The sequence below is a fragment of the Corvus hawaiiensis genome, chromosome 4, assembly GCF_020740725.1.
Source record: "Corvus hawaiiensis isolate bCorHaw1 chromosome 4, bCorHaw1.pri.cur, whole genome shotgun sequence".
NCBI lineage: Eukaryota > Metazoa > Chordata > Aves > Passeriformes > Corvidae > Corvus > Corvus hawaiiensis.
Window position 1 is genome coordinate 32,378,548 of NC_063216.1, and position 20,203 is coordinate 32,398,750.

The following is a 20,203-nucleotide window of genomic DNA, read 5'->3' on the forward strand; positions in this document are numbered from 1 at the left end:
ATTCTTATCTCACAGAAGATAAACAGTAATGAGTATTTTAGACCAAACCACTACACTAAATTGGTGTTTCCGCCCGGTTACAAACCCAACCCGTGACAACTTCTCAGGCACAACTTGCAGGTAACATCAGACCAGTCCAGTAAGCACGATCTAGCCCCATTCCTGAGGTGGAGGAAAGTAGAGAAGTCCCTGGTCTCTTCACTCACTGAGAAAACAACCGTAACATCCACAGGAGGCAGGGATTTGGGAGGCAAAATTAAAGAGCATATTGTTCCTTTCCGCACAGAAAACACAATAAGAAATTTAGGCCCAAATTTTTGTAATGGGTCCATGATGCTTTGGCTGCTTTAAGACAGATTTGAGAAGGGACTATATGCTGAATGCTTCCTCCATGGTATGTTCTCTGAATCACCATTATGACCATCAAGTCACTTGTTCTTCACTGGAATGGGATGCGTCTCATAATTGACACCCAATGCTTCTTATGGGAGTTTCATGATAAATCCCCTCCACACTCTTTCCCCTTAAAGGATTAATATAGGGAAAACTTTTCCAGCATTTTCAGAAGCATTGAAGCCTTAGATTTCTACAGATGTTTCACTGAGGGTGCATCAAATCAAAACTTTTGAATTTGAGATATTTCATATTTCAGCATTATAATCTTAGAATGGAAAATCAGTTCTCATGGGAAAGACTAGACACAAGGTGATGGCAGAGAATTAGATTTTAAATCAAATTACATTTATTACATCTTTATAATGGGCCTGAATAAATATTGTATTAATAATTCTGTGTGTCCTTACCTCTCCCACAACTTCCAGCCTGCTGGCATCATCAGAAGTACTGGTCAAGTTACCATGGTGAAGCAGGGAATCATCATCTTTGGAGGGGCTGTTCACACCTTCTAACTCATCAAAAAAAATGTTGACATCCTTAGCTACTAAAAAACAAAAATAAAAATACACATTCAAATCAGCACTGAACCAAATGAAGACAGCAAGTATAACCCATCACCAATTTCACTTTTTAGTTCTGGTATAAGTATATACTATGTTACTTTTAAAATCTGGTGAGCATTGTTGGAGAACTTTCTTCACCAGTGAGCCACATAAAGGTTTAGGACACCACAACACTTCTCTGATGACAAATAAACAATCTGTTGTCGCAATAAAAGAGATGTTAGCTATCTCTTCAGCTTCTTTTGGGGCAAATGGCTTGAATCATTACCTTCTGAGTTAGTATTGTCTCTGAATTTTTCTTACTATAAGGAGGCAGAATTTTAACCTACTATACAAAGTGTTAAGTTCAAAGTTGTACAGACCTGTGGGGCAGCCAGAGGCAGAAGACCTTAAATAAATAGTGTTTCTTGAAAGGCATCGAGTAAGCAAACCTGGGCAAATGCTTCTCTGTTCACAGTCTGGCATATTTTGATGCATATAAATCTGACACTTTAAGATCCACCCACCACACAGCCCTCAGTCTTGCATGTAGCAAATCACTTAAATCTACAGATTTAAGCTGTGGTAAACCAACCCTTACAAAAAGTATCGATACTTAGGGCCTGGAGTGGCTGCCAGATGGGAGGTGCAGGGCAGGCAGGTTCACTCTGCACTCCATGTGCTACAGGCCTGGTGAAAAAGCACAATGAAGAGATGTGTGTGACGAGAAGAAAAATGCCTTAGCTGAGGATCAAGCTTCAGCTGTGGATGGACTTCTACTCTCTAACCTCATGCCTCACAGGCAAAATCCAAAATTATGACAGTAGAGTTATAACTGTTAGAAGGGACCCCCAAAGGTCCCAGCTACTGAGCCTCTTCCCCTGACTAGAGTGGGACCAAATATCTAGCAGTCTTGACAGAAGTTAATCTAACCCCCTATCCCTATTCACAGTTTTTGCAAGCTTGCCTGACTTTTGGAATCATTGTTCTTCTGTGCAATAAACTCCTGTTGCTTTTGCTTGTCCTCAGCTCCCCTAACTTATTGACAGACAATTGTAACTCCTGTTGGTGAGAATCTATATTAACAGCCAAAAATCTCTAATTGCTGGCAGCAACTTAGTTCCATTTCTAACTACTGGCTGCAGGTATAAAAATCAATTCCGCCGCTGTGTAGAGCCTGGATAGCTGCCAGAAATTAACAGCCACTAACCGTTCCCAGCCATCATGAGCATTTTGTGACCTCCTTTTCACCTTTCCCTTCTTCAGAGGTCATAGCCCAGTTTAAGAATCCTTTCAAAAAATTGCTGATGATACCAACTCCCGAGTCTCTGCAGGTGGCCTATTTTTCACGCTCACAAGCAGGAGAAAGTCTTATCCATAATATTCATCTTTAATATAGACATATGTTGCACTTTAAATATACTACTCTTTCCCTGTCAATCATGAGGACAGGGAAAAGTTTCCTCCCTTTTTTTACATGTCTTTTACAGAATCTAAAGTCTATTTTTACATCTGTAGGTAATAAAAAAAGAAAACCCTGTCAAAATACTCAAGAATCCTTCATCTTCATTTTCATGCATAGAATAGGGACAAGGTTAATGAAAGACATTGTATTTTTAATTGCAATAGCTTTGCTTGGAAAATGACTAAAAGTTTCAGAAACAACAGAGAAATCCTCATGTCCAAATTAATCCACTCTAAATACTAGGCTAATGTGCTAACCTAAGCAGCTCAGTTTGTAACAGAGATTCTGAGTTTCTGGTGTTGTTTAGTTTTATGTGATGAGAGCCTGCAGCTCCTCAGTGTCAATGTGGCTGCATCCAACTTGTCCTAGGGCAAACCACAGAGGCTTTAGGAGACTTAAAAGGCAGCAAACAGACTAATTTGTAGCACATGCATCAGTAATATTACAGATTTTTTTTCCCACCTTCATCCATTTTAATCCACCAAAATCATACTAGAGATGATTATAAAAGAGAGAGGAACTGCCACAACACAGCACAGCCTAACCTCATGTCTTTCACTGTCCCTACTGTTTCAAAAGTCAAGACTGGAAACATTCCACCCCATCAGATAATAGTCTGGATGTAGATCGTCACCAGATTTTGCATATGTGTTCATATGATAAGAATTAATCTCAATATTCAACAGAAAGAGCAGCTGAAACAGAAAACACTTCCAATGACTTGAACTTCACTGAATTGAAACCCATCAGTGCCTCCATGACAGTGTCGTGTAAATCTGTATATGATTTACACCTCAATATAATCTGAAAACAACTGTGGAAAAAACCACAAAAATAATTAAATAGTGAAGCTTTCTGAATATATTCAAGATACATATATCTGTTGTAGACAACAATAGATACATATATCTGTTGTCAATGGAAGCTGTAAACATGAAAGTTTTGCCTGTTCTCTAAACTCGAGGGAATTTAAACTATCTTTGTTCTGGCATTAAGACTGCTGTGGTATAAAAGATGAGGCCTCTGAGATACTAGAATTGCTGCTTCTGGAAGTGCTGGTAATGCTTTGAGTTGCAAAATATATGGTTTTTAAGCATATGTTTTGAGATAAAGAACTTGGTGCATAAGACAATGAATGCGTCTGGGGACTTTAAACACAGAATTACTGAGTTATCCTGAGGACTTGTGAGGAGCAAAAAAAATCTTATTTTAAGGTCACTTTAAAATGCAGTCCATTTCAGCAGTGAAGAAGTTGTGGAAGCAGTGAATCTCAGCTGGATAGTGAAATTAGCTACCAGGACTTGTCCAGATTTCCTGCAGTGGAAACTTGCAGTGGAAACTTGCTTATATCAGAAATAAGCAGATAATTGTCATGTTGGTTGGTCACTACAGAAAATATGGGCCCCCAACATTTGCTGGGATAATTTTTCTACCCCAAGTCTCATTATATACTTAAAAATAAAATAGTAAAATACTGGTCTACAAAACCAAATAGATAATTTATATAGCAATTTCTGTTTGCTTTACGTTAATAATGGTGATGGTACTTCCAAGATAACTCTCCTGCTGCTTGTAGGTAGCTCAGCCCTTCCTCTCCAATGCACTGAACACCTGCAAGGCCAAATGTTGCTAAAAGAATAATCAGGGATCCATCTTTTTGGTCCTCTTCAGACCCTGATGTGCATATACCCACAAATATCCTTAACAGAATGATATATAATGGCTTTATTAGACATATAAATGCTATTTGGGAGAAAGAATGGTGCTACTGTACAGTCATGTATTTTTAAGCAGTGAAATTCAACAGGAATACAGAGCAGCACATGCATTGCTACAGGAGATATTAAGAATTCTCCCTCTGGTTTTAGAGGGAGCTTAAATATGCAAACTCTTTTCTCCCCCTCATGTTCTATTTTGCAGAAAAAAAAATCAAAATGACTTGGTAATTCAGAATCCTTTGAAGAATAAAAGAAAAAAAAGTGGGTATACAAATATTTTTATCCCAAATATAGTAGAACCACATATTCTGAAAACTGGATGCTGATAAATTCTGAGCAGGAGTCCACGCACAATCTCAGTGGGTCCACAAGCCACTTCAGACCAAGAGGCTGATATAAGGTAGGACTCAAAACCAAGATAACTCCTCTAACTTTCTGAAGGTGGATGCTGAAACTGAAGTGCCTAAAAATAAGGACTTCCATTTAAAAATGCAACCTGATTATGCTATTGTGTGAGAAGATGGAAACATGCTCAGATATCATGTTTCTGTTCATTTTTATTTTATCAGCAAAAGTGACACTAGGCAATCTAGTATACTCTCGCTTTGGATGATGCTAGCTGAAGAACAATATTCCAAAGCTTGTTTTAGCAAGAAAAATTATTTGGTTTCTAAAAGCATCATTAGACTCTTTTAAATTATCATACAATGCTGACAACTGGGAATAAAAGTAACATTAGCTGTTGAGAGCAACTACCCTAGAAAGAATATTTAGACATGTTGATCCCAATCAGATGATATTCACAACAGTCTGCATGGAGCAACACTCCCCTGGACACACAACAAACCTCTGAAAAGTGTGTTGTACAGTCATAGAAATCCTTTTGTCTTTGCTGAAGGAGATGTAGCTAAAGGACATAGAGATTAACTTCCCAACAGCACCTGTGTCTGGACTGGATAAATGAAAAACACTACCTCCAAGGCTGTAAAATCTGCATCCTTCTCAAATGGCTTGTGAAAAATCTGTAACTCAAAATGGCAATTCTTGAAATATTCCCATCTTGAATTGCTTATCCATGTTTAGCCATCTAGTCTATTCACCCTCTGAAAGATAATTTGGTGCCTTTTCAGCTTCTCCAGTCTGCATATCAACTGCCCCCAGGCCTATATCTGGGCTGTGCTGGTGTGGAGAAGGGAGAAAACAAAACCTCATATTAAGATTTCCTGATGGGAAAAGCTTTTTAAATTAGAAAACATGGAATTCATCCCAAACCTGTAGCTTAAGTAGTAAGGTGATTCAATTTCAAATCTTTACCCCCATCATCTTACTAACTTGAGCATTTTCCTTCACTCCCAAACTAGTACCACCACTTAACGACCAGATGCTACCACTGTGTGGTTCCTTATTCATGTGGCAAAAATCAGGCAGAGTCTGGGCTTTTACACATTCTTATTCATCCTTTATCGCACTAAAATATAAGCTGCTGTTTCTCACTTTAGAAAATTGCTACACCAAACACCCAGTTTAAAATCAAACTGGAAAATAAGGAAGCCAGGAAGCCATGCCTCACATTTTGATTCCTGGCCTCCATGAGATTTAAAAAATTGTTATGGAAAATTCTCACTGAAATTCCAGATTCTATTTGATTCCAGAATTGCATCAGTTTTTGGGGGGTGGGGTGTCTTCCACTGTTATTAACAGGAGCAGCACTTCTTCTAGCACAAGCCTTGAGATCATTCTGCAGTTGGATTTAAGAAGGGTGAACCAATAAATTCTTAGCCCGCAGCCCATTACATATAAAAAGAGATAATTTTATGAAGCATCTAAGACATGTGGACCTTCACTTGTTACGACAATCTCATGACTTCTCCCAGGTATTACCAGCTGCAAAAATATGAATATACCTCAAAATTTTGGAACAACTGGAACTTCAAATCCAGTCTTCAATCCCTGACTGCAGCATTTTTATGATATTATTAGTTCACGCATCCACTCAGGAGTGCAAAGAATGGATTAAAGTAACAGGAATCTTTCTATTTCTGATTACATCTGCATAGAAAATATATAGTGCTGGAATCCTTTGTCACATAACAATTCAAATCTTACTATGACTTCTCTGATAGTAAAAGATTTCTTACTAGCCTTCAATAATCCATTGAACTTCCTGAGACATTTTAATAATAGATACTTATCGTTCAGTTCATCACTTTGTATATGCCTTCAGTTATAATTTCAATGCATCTCTATTGAATCTTCTACCATAAACACAATTTTGCATCCAAGGAATAACTTACTTTCTTGTATTGCATTAAGAATTTCTGAAAAGTCCACATCTGTCTTCTGTATGTCTGGTTTTATCCATATTTGCGTTTCCAGCTGGTTAACCTGCAAATCCTCTCTTCCTTCTGAAGAAATTGAAGAGATTGATGGGGTTTGTGACAGTGCACTAGAAAATCCAGCCAAGGGGCTTCAGGTGAGGAAACATACACATTGAATGAAGGTACTTCCATTTTCCCTCCCTAGCAGAACCAATTTTTCTTTGAACTAATGACCTTCAGATAGAACATGGACTGATTTAAAACTAAATACAATGAAACAACAACATTCTCTGCTATCAGCAGTGATGCAGAGTTGCCACTGGCAAGTCCCTCGTTCAGGTGACCATATGCTGCCATGCCATGAGCATCACCTAACCATACCATCTACAAAACTAGCTCCCAAATGTGAAAACAAAGAAGAGATGTTGTTACGAATGACACTGGAACAAACAGACTAAAATAAAACACACACACAAAATAAGCTGCAAGACAGAAAACAACCATTAGGACAAAAAGAGCATGGACAGTCTGTTTCAGACACAGGGAACCATAAGTTGTCATATGCCAACCTGATGGCATGACACAGTCTAGGAAGAAGCCCAGCACTGCAGTCCATTTTAAATGGATTCACATTGGTATGTAACAGTTGCTGTCTGAAAGCACTGCAGAGTAAAAACATTTTCTGGTGGGTTGCAGTTTCAAACCTATTTACACATGAAAATCGACACAAGATTTGCCCATTTCAGTCCTCTTTCAACAGGAGCAAAGAAGGCAGAAAGTTTTGAGAACAGGCGCTCTCTGTGCAGAGAAAGGTGGCTGCATATGAAGAGTAGACAGAAAATGGGCAAGCAGGCTTAAGATGCTGGATACAGGGTATTTGGATACAAACAGAGAGAAAGAGAGAACTACCAGGAATACATCTGGTTTTTAAAGAGTAGCAGGAAAACCTTTCACAAAGACATCTGTTAGAGATGATGCTCTTGAGTAACTAGTGCACAGAGTTAGCAGAAACATTCAGTGGTCAGGAAGATATCTGGGAAAGGACCTAATGACAAAAGGGCCAAGGTGGAAGAACAAACCCTCAGGTCGTTTAGATTACTGTGCTTTGCTAGATGCATCACTCATGCTTTAGATAGAAGCATTTTCCTTTCATCTACAGTCTGCCTATAGCAAGCTGCTCTTATTTTGAATTCTGTCCTAGCCCACTGTAGTTTCCTCTTCTCCTTGCCCTATACTATCTCACTACTGCCTTGATGGGAGCTACAAATTATATTCCTAGGCACAAAACTACTCAAAACTATTTTAAAGGCCCATCTTCAGTTTTTGGAAATACAGATCTCAAAATGGGTACGCTTCGACCAGCTTAGTTATTTTTTATTTTTCAGTGTTAAAATAATAAAAATTCAAATTGTCTTGTGCTTGCTTCAGCATATTCTTTTGTTCCACAGCAAAGATTCATTGTTAACATCAGAGACAACTCCTCTTGTAGATTCTTGCACAGTGATCTGTCATAGAAGCAGCAGGAGTCAGCATTTAATGATGTAGAACAAAGAGAATTTCTTAAGTGAGACAACTGATTATTCATACAATAGCAGCCTAGGGAAATGTGCAGATGGCCTCAGAGATGAGAGGCTAAGATTTGCCCCAAAAGAGATTTCTAAGGCCCAAGAAAAGGAAGTAGAAAAGTAATCAATGGACAGCAATTCAGTTAAGCACTTTGTAAGTGATATCATTCAGTTTCTTCTTAAATACTCAGCTACCACTTTTAACATACACCATTACGTACTTGCATCCTCACCTCCAACAGCCTTTGTTCTGCATTTCGACCCTAGTTAGAGCAAATTAATGGCAATACTGACAAATGTAAAATACCCTTTCTTCCCCTAAACCTTCCATCCTTGTTACATTCAAATCGCTGCTCCTCAGAACAGATGAAGGTAGCAGGATCCCTGCAGCATCTCCAGAAGATCTGAACTAATTGGGCCAGGGAGAAAGGAAGCGGCAGTCAGCTATGGAGGTCCCAAAGTGCTGATATCTGATGGACTATCTAACCACAGACCTGTTAATAAAATTAAACTCTTGCAGAATGTACATAGGGAATTTCATAGCCCCTCTTTAATTAACAAAACCCAAAATGCCTAGGAAGTGATCAGAAAATGACCAGCCTAAACCTGACTGTATTTCAGACAATGAAGTCAAGACGATTTTTGCTGCATTCAAATTTCCTCTCCTGTATTTGATCCACTTGCAATATAGGGAGCTTTCAGCAATCCACAGAAATGACAGTGTTCTATCTGATTCACAGTAGCCTTAATATCTGGCCTCACTACACAAGTATCAGATTAACAGCATCCAGTCTGATTTCAGTCAAAATTGTAGGCATAATCTTCTACCAATCATTTGTGATAAAACACATAGCTAATCGCAAACTTGCCTTCACCAACACAAGGGCAAAAATGTACCTACCAACAACATAGCTTTAAAATTAGGGGTTGCAGGAGTGCTTTCTTCTCTCATGACCTTAATGCTGTCAATAAATTAGGGCACTTGGGCTTCTATCCTCCTCCCTCTCTGTCAGCATCCACTTTTCAGGAGGGACTACCCCATTTTTTTAGCTAAGAGAAACACCACCTGTGTGATGGGTTGTGGACTGGCCAAATTAATGATTTCTGGCTTGTTGTCAGGCAGAGATTTTAAACTAGTAGATCTTCGGAAAAAGTCACAGTGACCTCATTCATGTTCCAGAGATTTGTTTTCTTTATCTTACCACAGACCTCCAATACTACATGCAAAGACAATATCTGATGTCACTGTTGCTATTGATGAATCACTAACCTGCCTTTAGCATTTCCTTCTTGCTTTAGCAGCTGCTGATTTATGCTCTATCAATATGTTCCACTGAGTAAAATCTAAGCAATATTGTCTGAGAGGATGGGAAAAACTCTCTTTCCACAGAAGTATGAGAAACATACACAGATATAAGTGAAGTAAATATTAGATTTTAAAAATTTTATGGTTTTTTTTTTAAAGATCAGTCTGAGATTTTTCTCAGTTTACTGAGACTTTCTAGTTCAACAGAAATAATATTTTAAATTACCTCATGGCACTCCCTCTGATTTACTCATTGATGCATAAAGTTGTGCATAAAATAATATACTTTTTCCTTTATTTGTCTTGAAGGGTCCCAATTAATTAAGATAGGAAAAAAAAGAGATTTTAAAAAGACCTTTAATTTTTAGAGGCTAAATGAGATGGCATGTTCTAAGTCAGAATTTTAACATACTTCTAAATATTAAAATAATCAAATGCGTCAGGAAAGTGATTTATGTACCAATGTAGTTAATATGGTACTGATGTTAAACAAGGTCATTCCAACTTCTAGTGAAAGAGATTTTGCCATGTGGGTGGATGATCCTGTCACAGGGCCATCTACCTCTAACAGGGTGGTATTTAGGAAGAGCAAATATAATTCTAACATGAGCAAGTTTGTTTTGCTACACTAAGTACTGCATGTAATTTCTACAGAGAAGTTCCTTCTTACCAGACCCTCTTCTTTAAAGCAAGCACAAAGTTGCTGTGCATGGTGCCCTTCTCACTCTAGCCAAACCCATGTCAACGTGGGATAAAGAATCACCCCTTCAGGTACATTTTGTTTTGGCTTCTCACTGTGAGTTCTCCGCAGGCCATCTGCAGCAAAAGCAGAGTTTCAAATGGAAATTGTGTTAGGCTTTTCCTATTCATGTTAGTCAGGGCTGTGCATGTTTGTACAGCACAGCTTTACTGCTCTCAGTTCTGGCACTTTTCATTTCTGTGACAGGAGCAAAACAAAATGCACAGCACAGTCGGTCTTCCCAGGATCTGCCCCATGACTGCACTGGACAATGCAACTGCAATGGATGAAAAACATTTTGGTTCAATTATTGCTTCAGAAATAACCCCAAGCTGTTCTATGAGTCATAGAATGTAGGAAAATATAAATTAATATATACATGTCTTCCTAGCAAGATAAAGATGGCCTGAAAGCAGTAGCTCAGAGATAGATAATTATTTCATTAAGTGGAAGGCTAAAGTGTATCATAACAAGTCTTTCAGAGAGAGCTGCTTTTGCTACATTGGTCAGAGAGTGTTTTCTGTCAGAAATCCTGCATCATATTCTTTTTTGTTCCTCACCAACCAGTACTGTTATACTCCTTCTGCCTAGGCATTTTTCTCTCCCACAGCATAAGGTGAATGTCAGAGTGTTACTGTACACATCAATTGTGCTTCAGTGATTACATTAGATATATTTTAATAGATCAAAAGTATTTAATTGTTTGTTGCTGCCCTTAAATCTCTGAGGTGCAATAGCGCAGAGTTTCACAATGCAAAATTATCATTGCTAAGTATGTTCTCAGCACAGGATGCAGAAACATGTCTTGTGTCAGCCTTGAGCTGCCCCTTCTCCGCACAAAAGAAAAAGGCTTTGTTTTCAATCTGTAACTTTGGCCCATCAGCCTAGCACTGCACTCCTTTCTGGAAAAAGACTGTTACCCAGAAACTTTCCTTCCATCCTTGCTCCTTACCAGCAGCACTAAGCTTCCTCTACCTTACAGCTTCAACATGTTTTCAAATTTCTACAAAGGAGGTGGGGTGTGTGTGGTGAGTTCCCTTTACCTTTCATTCAGATGCTTGTTTCCAGTCCTGGGTTCCTTTTGAAGATGGCAGTGGGGATAAGGACAGGAAAACTTGTGTTTAATTCTCTGTTTCTGAGAACTTGCTGATGTATTTGTATATTTAAGGCAGTGTAACGTCAGAGTAAGACCAGCTGTCTGCCACGTCTACACATGTACGTGTAGTGACAAACTGGGAATATCTTAAAGGTCTCCATTTTTCCCAATACAAACCAGTGTGTGTCACAGGATTTGCCCCATCTAGCTACAAACCACATCCACAGTTTTGGAAAAATTATAAGTAGTAGTTAATGATACACATTGAGAGGCCTTTGGAGATTTCTGTTTTAAGACAAAGCATTCCATAATAATAGCATTAATACACAAGGTGTTTCCAAGACTGAAAAGTTTGGGTACACTGTGGAATTACTTGCAGACCTTTGAAAAACTTCTGCCCTGGTAGATTTCCGTAGATGTCCATAAATACATAAGAACTTTCACATAACTTTCGATATTCTTAATTGGTTTATCAGTTACCTTAAAACAAATATGTATAGTCTGTCACTATTTGGTATAGCTAAACACATCTTCTTCCAGTATGCAGAAAATACCATTTATCTTAATGGTTGTCACACTGATTATGAATAAAATATTGTGTCTGCCTGTTAGCATCCAAGATGAGTGTAAAAGAACAGAAATGTCTTTTTAATTCTGAAAATTTTTTGGCATAAAAATACAGGGCTTCTTCATTTTCCATAAGAAAGACCAAGGAGTGTTAGGAAAAAAACAAAAATTCAAACCCCAAATCATTCTGACTAACATGAAGCACCTATGCCAAAGATGTCTGTGCATGGTCATGTGCATGGTCATGTCAAAGATACAGTAATAAAAATACTGGAATTGTTTTTGAAAGGCCATTTAAAAACAGATTCCCTTTGCATTGCAATACACTGTAAGACTCAGCATATGTTTAATTATGTTAGTACAAACTCTTTTCTTATCTTCCAGAAGCAGCAGTAGTGAAGGGGAGATTTCTGAACACCTAATATTACTGATTTATCACAGACTAAGGTATTTTGAAGGCATATGGTGTCCACTCTCCCCCCCATTAAACCCTGGCTGGCATCAAACAGAGAATTTGTGCCAGTTAACTATAGAGAAGCAGAGATTTCTGTGTTCAGCATTTGTTCTTTCTCTCTCATGCTGTGAATGCCTTTCCCAGAGACAACCATAGAAAAAATGGACAGATAGCCCTTGGTGCAAAGCAATACCTCGAAAATCACTTCTACTGTCACAATAGCCTGAGCACCAGAATATAGGGATAGGGTCCTGCTTGCCCAAATTCTCATATTTCCAATTCTCTCACTGCCCATAATGAGCCGTGGGCATGAGTACAGTCAAACCCACCAACGCTGTGTTTGTATCATCAAGGGGGAGGCACCTCTTGAGCAGCGAGTTTGAACAGGACAACAACTGCAGAGAGCTGATAATCCACATCTCCCACATGGGCAAGAACCCAAACTACTGGACTGCTGTGCCAAAGCCCACAACCTCTCTCTTCATTTCCCATCTATGCTCGGAGTATGCCACAATGTTCTGATTATTGAAAGAACCGGAGTGTTCACACAGAAGCCCCAAGCATAGAATGTCACACAATCCTATGCCTAACATTTCCAATTACTTGGCTCTATTTGGCCCTGGTGCAGATTCTTCAGCAATCAGTAGAGGGACAGAGCTGCAAAACAAGCCTTTGGAATTACCTCCTAGAAGGACTCCATTGATTATACAAAGAGACAGGGCACCAAAGTGTCTCTCCTACTGGGAACAAAGCTATCCTGTTCAAGTGCCACGATGCCTGGGATGGGTATTCACAAGATATAGTCCGAAAGTGACACAAAACCACAGAGTGTAACTAAGCAAGGACATTTCTCCACAGCTGTATATTGCATATGAGGATCTAGAACGAAGCCTAAGATCTAAACACATTGAACAATTCAGTCCATTTCCTACTACCCTTATTTGTATAAAAATAATAGTAAGAATGATTGTTAGCTTCTCCACTTTCCTCTTACACTGTGAGCACACACGTAAAAACACAGCTATCAAAGATCACTATCCTCAGTTACAGCATCATAAGCCCTTTCCCAGGTTAGGGCCATGAAGCCTGGAAATCCACTGTCATCACAAAGTCTTTTTTGCTTTTGTCTCAGATGAGAGCTACCGTGCAGACCCCATGAAATATGCCTTCCTGTACAGAAGCTAAACATGATCAATGACTCCCACCCTGGTCTATCACAGGGAGAGGGTATGGTTCCAACCTACCAGCCTGTGTGTGTGGAGACCTAATAAGGGAGAGGTTATGATAAATATAATTATTCAGTTACAAACTGGAGTGGAAGAATGGGACTAATATTTATATATGATTTTGTAAAAATATTCTTTCTCAAATTTTTAGTATTTCTTTGAGAGAACCTTACAAACAGCAGGAATCATGCCCCTTATACTGGTGCAGTTGACCTTTCCTATATAGCCTTGCAACCTACTATAATTATCAAAACCTGCGAAGGAGAAATAGAGCACTTTGACATTAAAATGCATGGAGTAATATTGGGCTGTTCACATAAGATGCCTACCCAAAGGAGATTATTTTCAGCAACTGGCAGTAAGCAGAGTCTCCCTCACAAGCAGAAGGAGTGTATCTGAATATCAAGGGTCTTAATTTTCAGGCATTCTGGTAACACAAAAGGTGCAGTTGAAAAAATTTTCAGTTCTGATGATCCTTAAAAATCTTTCATCAGTGTAATAGGTCCTGAATTCCTTTTTTGTGTCTGGTGCATTCCTAAAGCAAGGCCTAAATAAGGTATCAAACTGTAGTGCCATCTCCCTTCTTCTGTTTCAACCACCCTGAATATTACTAGTAATGAAGAAGGCCTCAAAAAGTCATATGCTTTGTGCTCCATTGGACCTCTAAAGCACAAAATAGTACAGTACTGCATTCCCAAGGGTGGGAGCAGCAAATATTGTGCCTCTGTGAAGATCCCAGCATGGAGAGGACACATTTGCTTTCCTGAGACATCCACCCACGCAAGGCACAGGAGCAGTCAGTGGTCTGCATGACCCAAAGGAAATTCTCAGAAACAAAGGACAGATTAAAAATGATGTCACCTTTCTGCTTTGCTGCTGCCCTTACACCTGGTCCAAGTTGTAACATGAGTTTTATGCAACTCTTTAGGGCTTTTGGGCTTTTTTGGCACCACAGAACATTGGTTGGAATTTCTAGTGTGTTCATTAGAACCCTAGAAGCCCTTACCTGTAGCATAACTACTCACCCAAGGAATAAGCCCCCCCTCCTGATTTCTTTTTGGTATTTGTTTAGGTTGTGGTTTTTTGTTGGTTGGTTCTGGGCTGCTTTTGTTTTTGTATGTTTGGTTTTTTTGTGTTTGGGTTGGTTTTTTTTTTTCAATTATAAAGGAAGGTCTGGCTTAATTTTGAAATATCAGAATGAACCAGCAGGCTTGGTGTTAGGAAACAGGTCTTGCTGTTTTTTGGACTGATACAAACCTTTTGTGGAAATTAGTAACGCTACGCAGCCCTATTTTAGTCAAATCCCTTTTCTGACTTTAAAAGCATCTCTGCCAAAGTAGAAGCTAGTTTGTTCCATCTTTTGACAGTCTTCCTGCAAGAATCTTTCTTTGGAATATATGTAGCATATTCAACATTAGAAATAGAGTCTTACATAATACTAAACCCCTTTAAGCAAGAACTATAGAGCTAAGAAAAAGACCAATTTTTCAGTCAAGCATTACAAGAACATAATAACTGATTATTCAAAGTCTCTCTCACTGTTCCTTGAATTAGAAGTTATTTTTTAGATTAAATGGGTCATTACTTTCTCAGAAACTTTGCAAAATTTTATGTATTTTCTATTTCCTTCAGAATAGAATGGTCAAGTTGTTTTAAAACAGCTGTGTTACACTGGTCTCAGGACATTATAACCTTGCTCTGGCATGAGTAAGTTTAGTCCTAAGCCTTTTCATGTTTTTTCTCTTTGAAAGGAAACTCTCTGATGGTAGAACAGTCAGAAACATCCACACAGAGTGGCATTTTGCAGCCTTTGTGAGGTGACTACATATTGTAAGCTAACAACAGCCAGGAGAGCTGAAATCTGAAGGGCAACTGTACTGATTTTAAAGTAACCATGCATAATTGATTGCAGGACTGAATGAAAGATTGTTCTATAACAGGAAACAGGAGACTGATCAAAGCAGGAAGGAAAAAAAAATAAATCTTTGAAAAGCATTAAGTTTAAAAACACATAGTCCCCAGAGAAGCAAAACACCCTCAAAGTCACCACTTAAAATGATTAATACTATTTTTGAAGCCCCTTATTGAGGGCAGGCATAGGTCCCTCCCAGGTAGGTTCAGTACTTGTGTGTGTACCATGCAGCACAAATTGATAGAGAGGGTGAAATTTCTGCCTGCCTCAAATACATTTAAATTAAGCAAGACAGATAGCATTGAAAACCAGTGCTTTTTATGCTAGCTTTTTAAAAAATTTTTTTTGTTAGCAGGCTGTTGCAAAAGTGTTCTCCAAAGTGCTTAGAACGAACATTCCAGGAGACTTTGTACCTTAGGATCAGGAATTTTCAAAGTTACTGTTTTCATAGAAAAGTAAAGGGCTGAATGAAATAGGCTGAATGACTAAGCAAAGTGACAGAAGATTTCAAGCTCTGCATCATCTGCTAGATAGTTCAACTCTTAATTTCAAAGTACTGCATAATCACCATGTGGTGTCCAGTCACTCAGTCCAGTGACAAAAGGTCCTTATGGTAATTGAGGCAAACTGTTCTCATTAGGAGCTTTGCAGAGGCTGCAGAGCACCAACAGTCAGGAGAATGAACAGTCTGTGTTCGGCAGGGAGGTGTTTACAGATCACACTTGAAGTACCAACATGGGAGAAATTTTGCTTGGTGCACTGAACTTACATTTCTTTGAACACAGGCTGTAGATAAAGAGAAAAGTTAAATATACAGGCTGGTTTCTTTGACATTAATGTCCCTTCTGCATAGGAATGATTCTTGTCAGCACGTGGGGGTTATAATATGAAAATTAGCTTAATGAGGGGAATACTAAACTTTTATGAAATCTGCTTGCATTTTCTATGTTTCATTCCACATGAGAGAAAGTTCTATATACACCCAGCAGAAGGCATATTGAAAAAGATTGTTCCCCTAATAATGTTAGACAAGTAAGATAACAGCATTACTGTCAGTGCGAATTCAAATTTCCAGATGAATTTACATCAGCCATCCCCATGCCATGCATGCATTTGCTGCCAAGAAATACTTGCATGACAGAGCTTTCTGGCAGAATTATTTGCAGGGTTTTATTATTTTTATCTGGGAGAGATGCATGCCACACATTCTGCCAGTCAGCAAAGAAAATGGGATTTAACCAGCAAGTCATATCTAGCTAACACAGATCTTCTAAAGACCATTTACAATCAAAAGTGAATGCTGACAACCATATGCATATTTTGTGATGAGAAGAAGATATATTTTGCATGGTCAATTACCATTGTTGAAGGATTCAGTCTGAGATTTCTTAATAATTCAAAGTTCATTAATTTGTGACTAAGCTTATTAAACACACATTTCCTTTTTTCCTTTAATTTTGGTTGCCAGTTTCAAGAACCATGCCTTTTTACTCGCCTCCCAAATCAATTTTTCTGTTGGCCAAGACCCCTAGTTCTTCTTTCTTATTTACAAGCTCAGTAAGTACAGTCATCAATAAAAATGTTACGGTTTGATAAGCAGTTAAAAAAAGAGGATCCAAATGTAAAGAAAAACCTGTCCAAGGCAAACATACCTTCTTTTAAACTTGTAATCTATCAAATACTACTTGTCACAAAAGGTGAGAGAGTGCAAGAAAAGTTTCTCCAACGACCCCAGCAGACTTTCACCATAATGCCCGAAGTCAGTCCTTTCAGCACATAAAGTTCTTTCAAGTATCATGGATATTCCTGTATCATTTCAGGTAGCAAGGAATGTCCTTTCCAAAATGTACAGTTCTTTACCTTTGAAAGGGATCTTTTTGAAAGTAAATTCTTGAAAGCAGAAATTTCTAGAATATTTTAATGTGTTTCCTGGAGTAAAGAATCTTTTCATGTTAACTAAATTTTGGAAATAAATTATTCCAAAGACAACCCTTCCTTCTGGTTGTGTAGATTGCCTGCAGTAATGATTTGTATATATGATATAAATTACAATCTACATTATTATGTATACACTAATATATATAAACCTCAAAATGCATTTTTACCAGAAGCACAGAGAGAGAAAATCTTACTAGAGAACCTCTGAATTCCTGCTATTACAAAATGGGTAACAAGTGTTAGGAAATGTTGCAAGTAGAGAATAACTAAGAAGATTCCAGAGTTTCACACAATGAAAGAATTTGCTTTACTACTGCTTAGACATATTAAATAAGACATTTTTTCCACAGCCAGCAAATTTAGTGACTCCTAGAAAAATGAGGTTTGACAAGTTCTGCAGAATCTGAAAATACAGGAATTTTTCACCAAGAGAATGAAGTAATTTAACACTGTCCTGACTTGGAATAGACTAACAATGGAAATAGCAGAGAGGAGCCCAGAAATCAAAGTACTGCTTGTTGCACAGCAAAGGTGCAACACCACCAGAAGTGAGGCAAAGTGGTTTTTGTCCCCATATTTGCCTAACCCTGACATTGAGGGAATGGACTGCGATGACAGTTTAATCCCCTCTAGGGATGTTCCATACTTCTTCTGCTGCTCTTACAGACAGTCTAAATGATGATACCATTGCTTTCAAAATGAGCCTTCCTTGTGCAACACAGGCACATCTATTCTACACTGTCTTCAGGAGTGTTGTGCCAATTCACTGCAGCCAGCAGCCTGCCCCAATGGCTTTGAACTCTCCACTTCAGTAGCCTTGTACCCCATTAGCCACAGCACACTACAACTGCTCATATAGATGGAAGATGATAACTGGAGGTTTCTCAAAACTAAAAACATACTATCCCTGGTTTTGGAAGGAATGCATATTTGCCTTAATGGCATTGCATCTAAATTTATCATCTGATTGCTATACTCGTCTTTGATTTTCTTCTTTCTAAGAGAAAGTTCCCTCATACGGGTGCACCTGCAAAGGTGTCAGGAGTTTTCCCTTCCCTGTTAATAGCCTTTTTCTTCCAGTTGTTTCTCCATTTTCCTCTGTGTTTTGTTTCAGTTACTCGATACCTTTATATCTGCTTAAAATCCAAGCTCAGAAGTTGTGGCTCTGCTCGCGGCTGAGCAGTACCTCTTTGCAAGCTTGCACAAAACAAGTTTTAAAATCTCATTCATTTTTAAATAAGGTACAGTACAGACTACGTACTGCTCTCGAGCCACTCTAACACCCAGATTAATAATAGAAGTCATGAGCCTCAGGCTTCTTACTAGCTACAAATAAAACTGGCAGGGAAGTAACTGGAAAGGAATGCTGGAACAATGCACCGTATCTATTGTTTCTCGTCCTTAGCATATAGCTATATATGAACTTCATTCAAAGGAAACTGCTGTCAAATAAATTGAATTCATGATAGATGAATAAAAGGTGCTGTTCTTGAAAGATGAAATGGGGCAAAGGGAAAAAAGGTGCTGTGAAGAAAACAGAAGTAGTGTGCTATCAAAGGAAAATAATACTCTCAACCTGCACTTTATCAAGTGGTTTCTTTCCGTGGTTCACTCTCTCTTACTGATAAGAATTAAAATGCCATTTTAAGTCCTAAAAATACCTTCTATTATGCTGGACTGTCATCATATTTGGAGTATTTGCTAACTGGACAAAAGAAATTTCAGAGTGAGTATAACATATACTACTCCAACACTGAGAGCTACTTGATTGTGTAACAGCACTCCAATAGAAGGAAAAACCCAAATTGTATGAACTATTTAAAATTAGATGGAACAAAACCCTGCAAACTTACTGCGTGCAGTAGCAGGAGGATAATTTAGAAAACAGTGGTGTAAGATTTGCTACCTGGGAAATTAATATATGTAAGAACTTCATCTTTCTAAAATATCAAGCTGCTTATGGTATCTTAGCTAAGGTACTGCCATTGGACAGCTAGTGCCTTAAGCTAATTATGTAGCTACAGTTGTTAATTTGTGACTGAGTTAGAGTGAAGAACACATGATTTACAGTTTAAATTAGAATTTCCTCTTAGGAGTGCTATTCATTGCTTTTGCTGCTGACCATAATCTTTCTTAGATCTACTTCCATACAGCTCAAATGGTTGCAGTTTAACCTGGACACAGACACAAATTTAGTGGTCTCAAATAGAATTAAAAAAGCAGACACGAATCATAGAAATGATATTTCATTTCAGATGAAAAAATATAAGTTAGTCAAGAGAAGACTCCTATAATACAAAAAATATTCTCCATAGGTCACAAATGCTGTTATTGTCCAAAGAGCAGAAGAATATGTCAGATAAAACTTATCTCATATACTGAAAGCTAATTCCTCAGAGAATCACCATCCAAATGGTCACTAATGAGCTCTATTTTAGGAAACCTCTGAGACCTACCTATAAATGGATCTTTTTCTTGATCAGAAGCCAGCATATGCTGCTTGCACATCATTTAATGTTAAAGCACAGGCCATACTGATCAACACACAGATGTAGAATATGTAGCATCTCAAAATGAATGTTGTTATTGTGCATGCTCAAGCTACTTTTAAAAAAAACTGTGATGCCGGGCTTTTTTGTCAATCTCTTAACACGCTGCAGACATTATTATATATCTTTAACAACAATAACGTTTCTGTAGTAGTAATTTCTGTACTTCAAAGAAAAAGACAGAAGCTGACAAAACAAGACAAACAAGTGAACAGAAGAACTGAAATAAACAAAGCATATGGTTATGAGTCACTGTAAATTCTTCAATCTGTGTTGACAAAGATTATGGTGGCTAAATACTATGGGTGTATGAAACTCATGGCAGTAGACCTGTACAGCAATTCACAATAGATAATCTAAAATGTAAACCTCTACAAAAATTAAGCCATTTACTAGATCTGCAAGGTAAGGG

General features: G+C 38.2%; 1 protein-coding gene across 7 annotated transcripts in view; it reads right to left on the reverse strand.

Annotated features, from left to right (window-relative positions):
• The window catches only part of ANO4 (anoctamin 4), a 177,751-nt gene that overhangs the window by 100,551 nt on the left and 56,997 nt on the right, over positions 1-20,203 (reverse strand). For 5 of the 7 annotated variants that reach the window (XM_048301053.1, XM_048301051.1, XM_048301052.1 and 2 more), the window contains 2 exons: positions 6,416-6,526; positions 804-940 (listed from right to left, as the gene is read on the reverse strand). In XM_048301053.1, the coding sequence (XP_048157010.1) occupies positions 804-940; positions 6,416-6,526 (248 nt within the window). The remainder of the gene's footprint in view (positions 1-803; positions 941-6,415; positions 6,527-20,203) is intronic. The other 2 variants (XM_048301057.1, XM_048301056.1) reach the window with 2 other exon arrangements.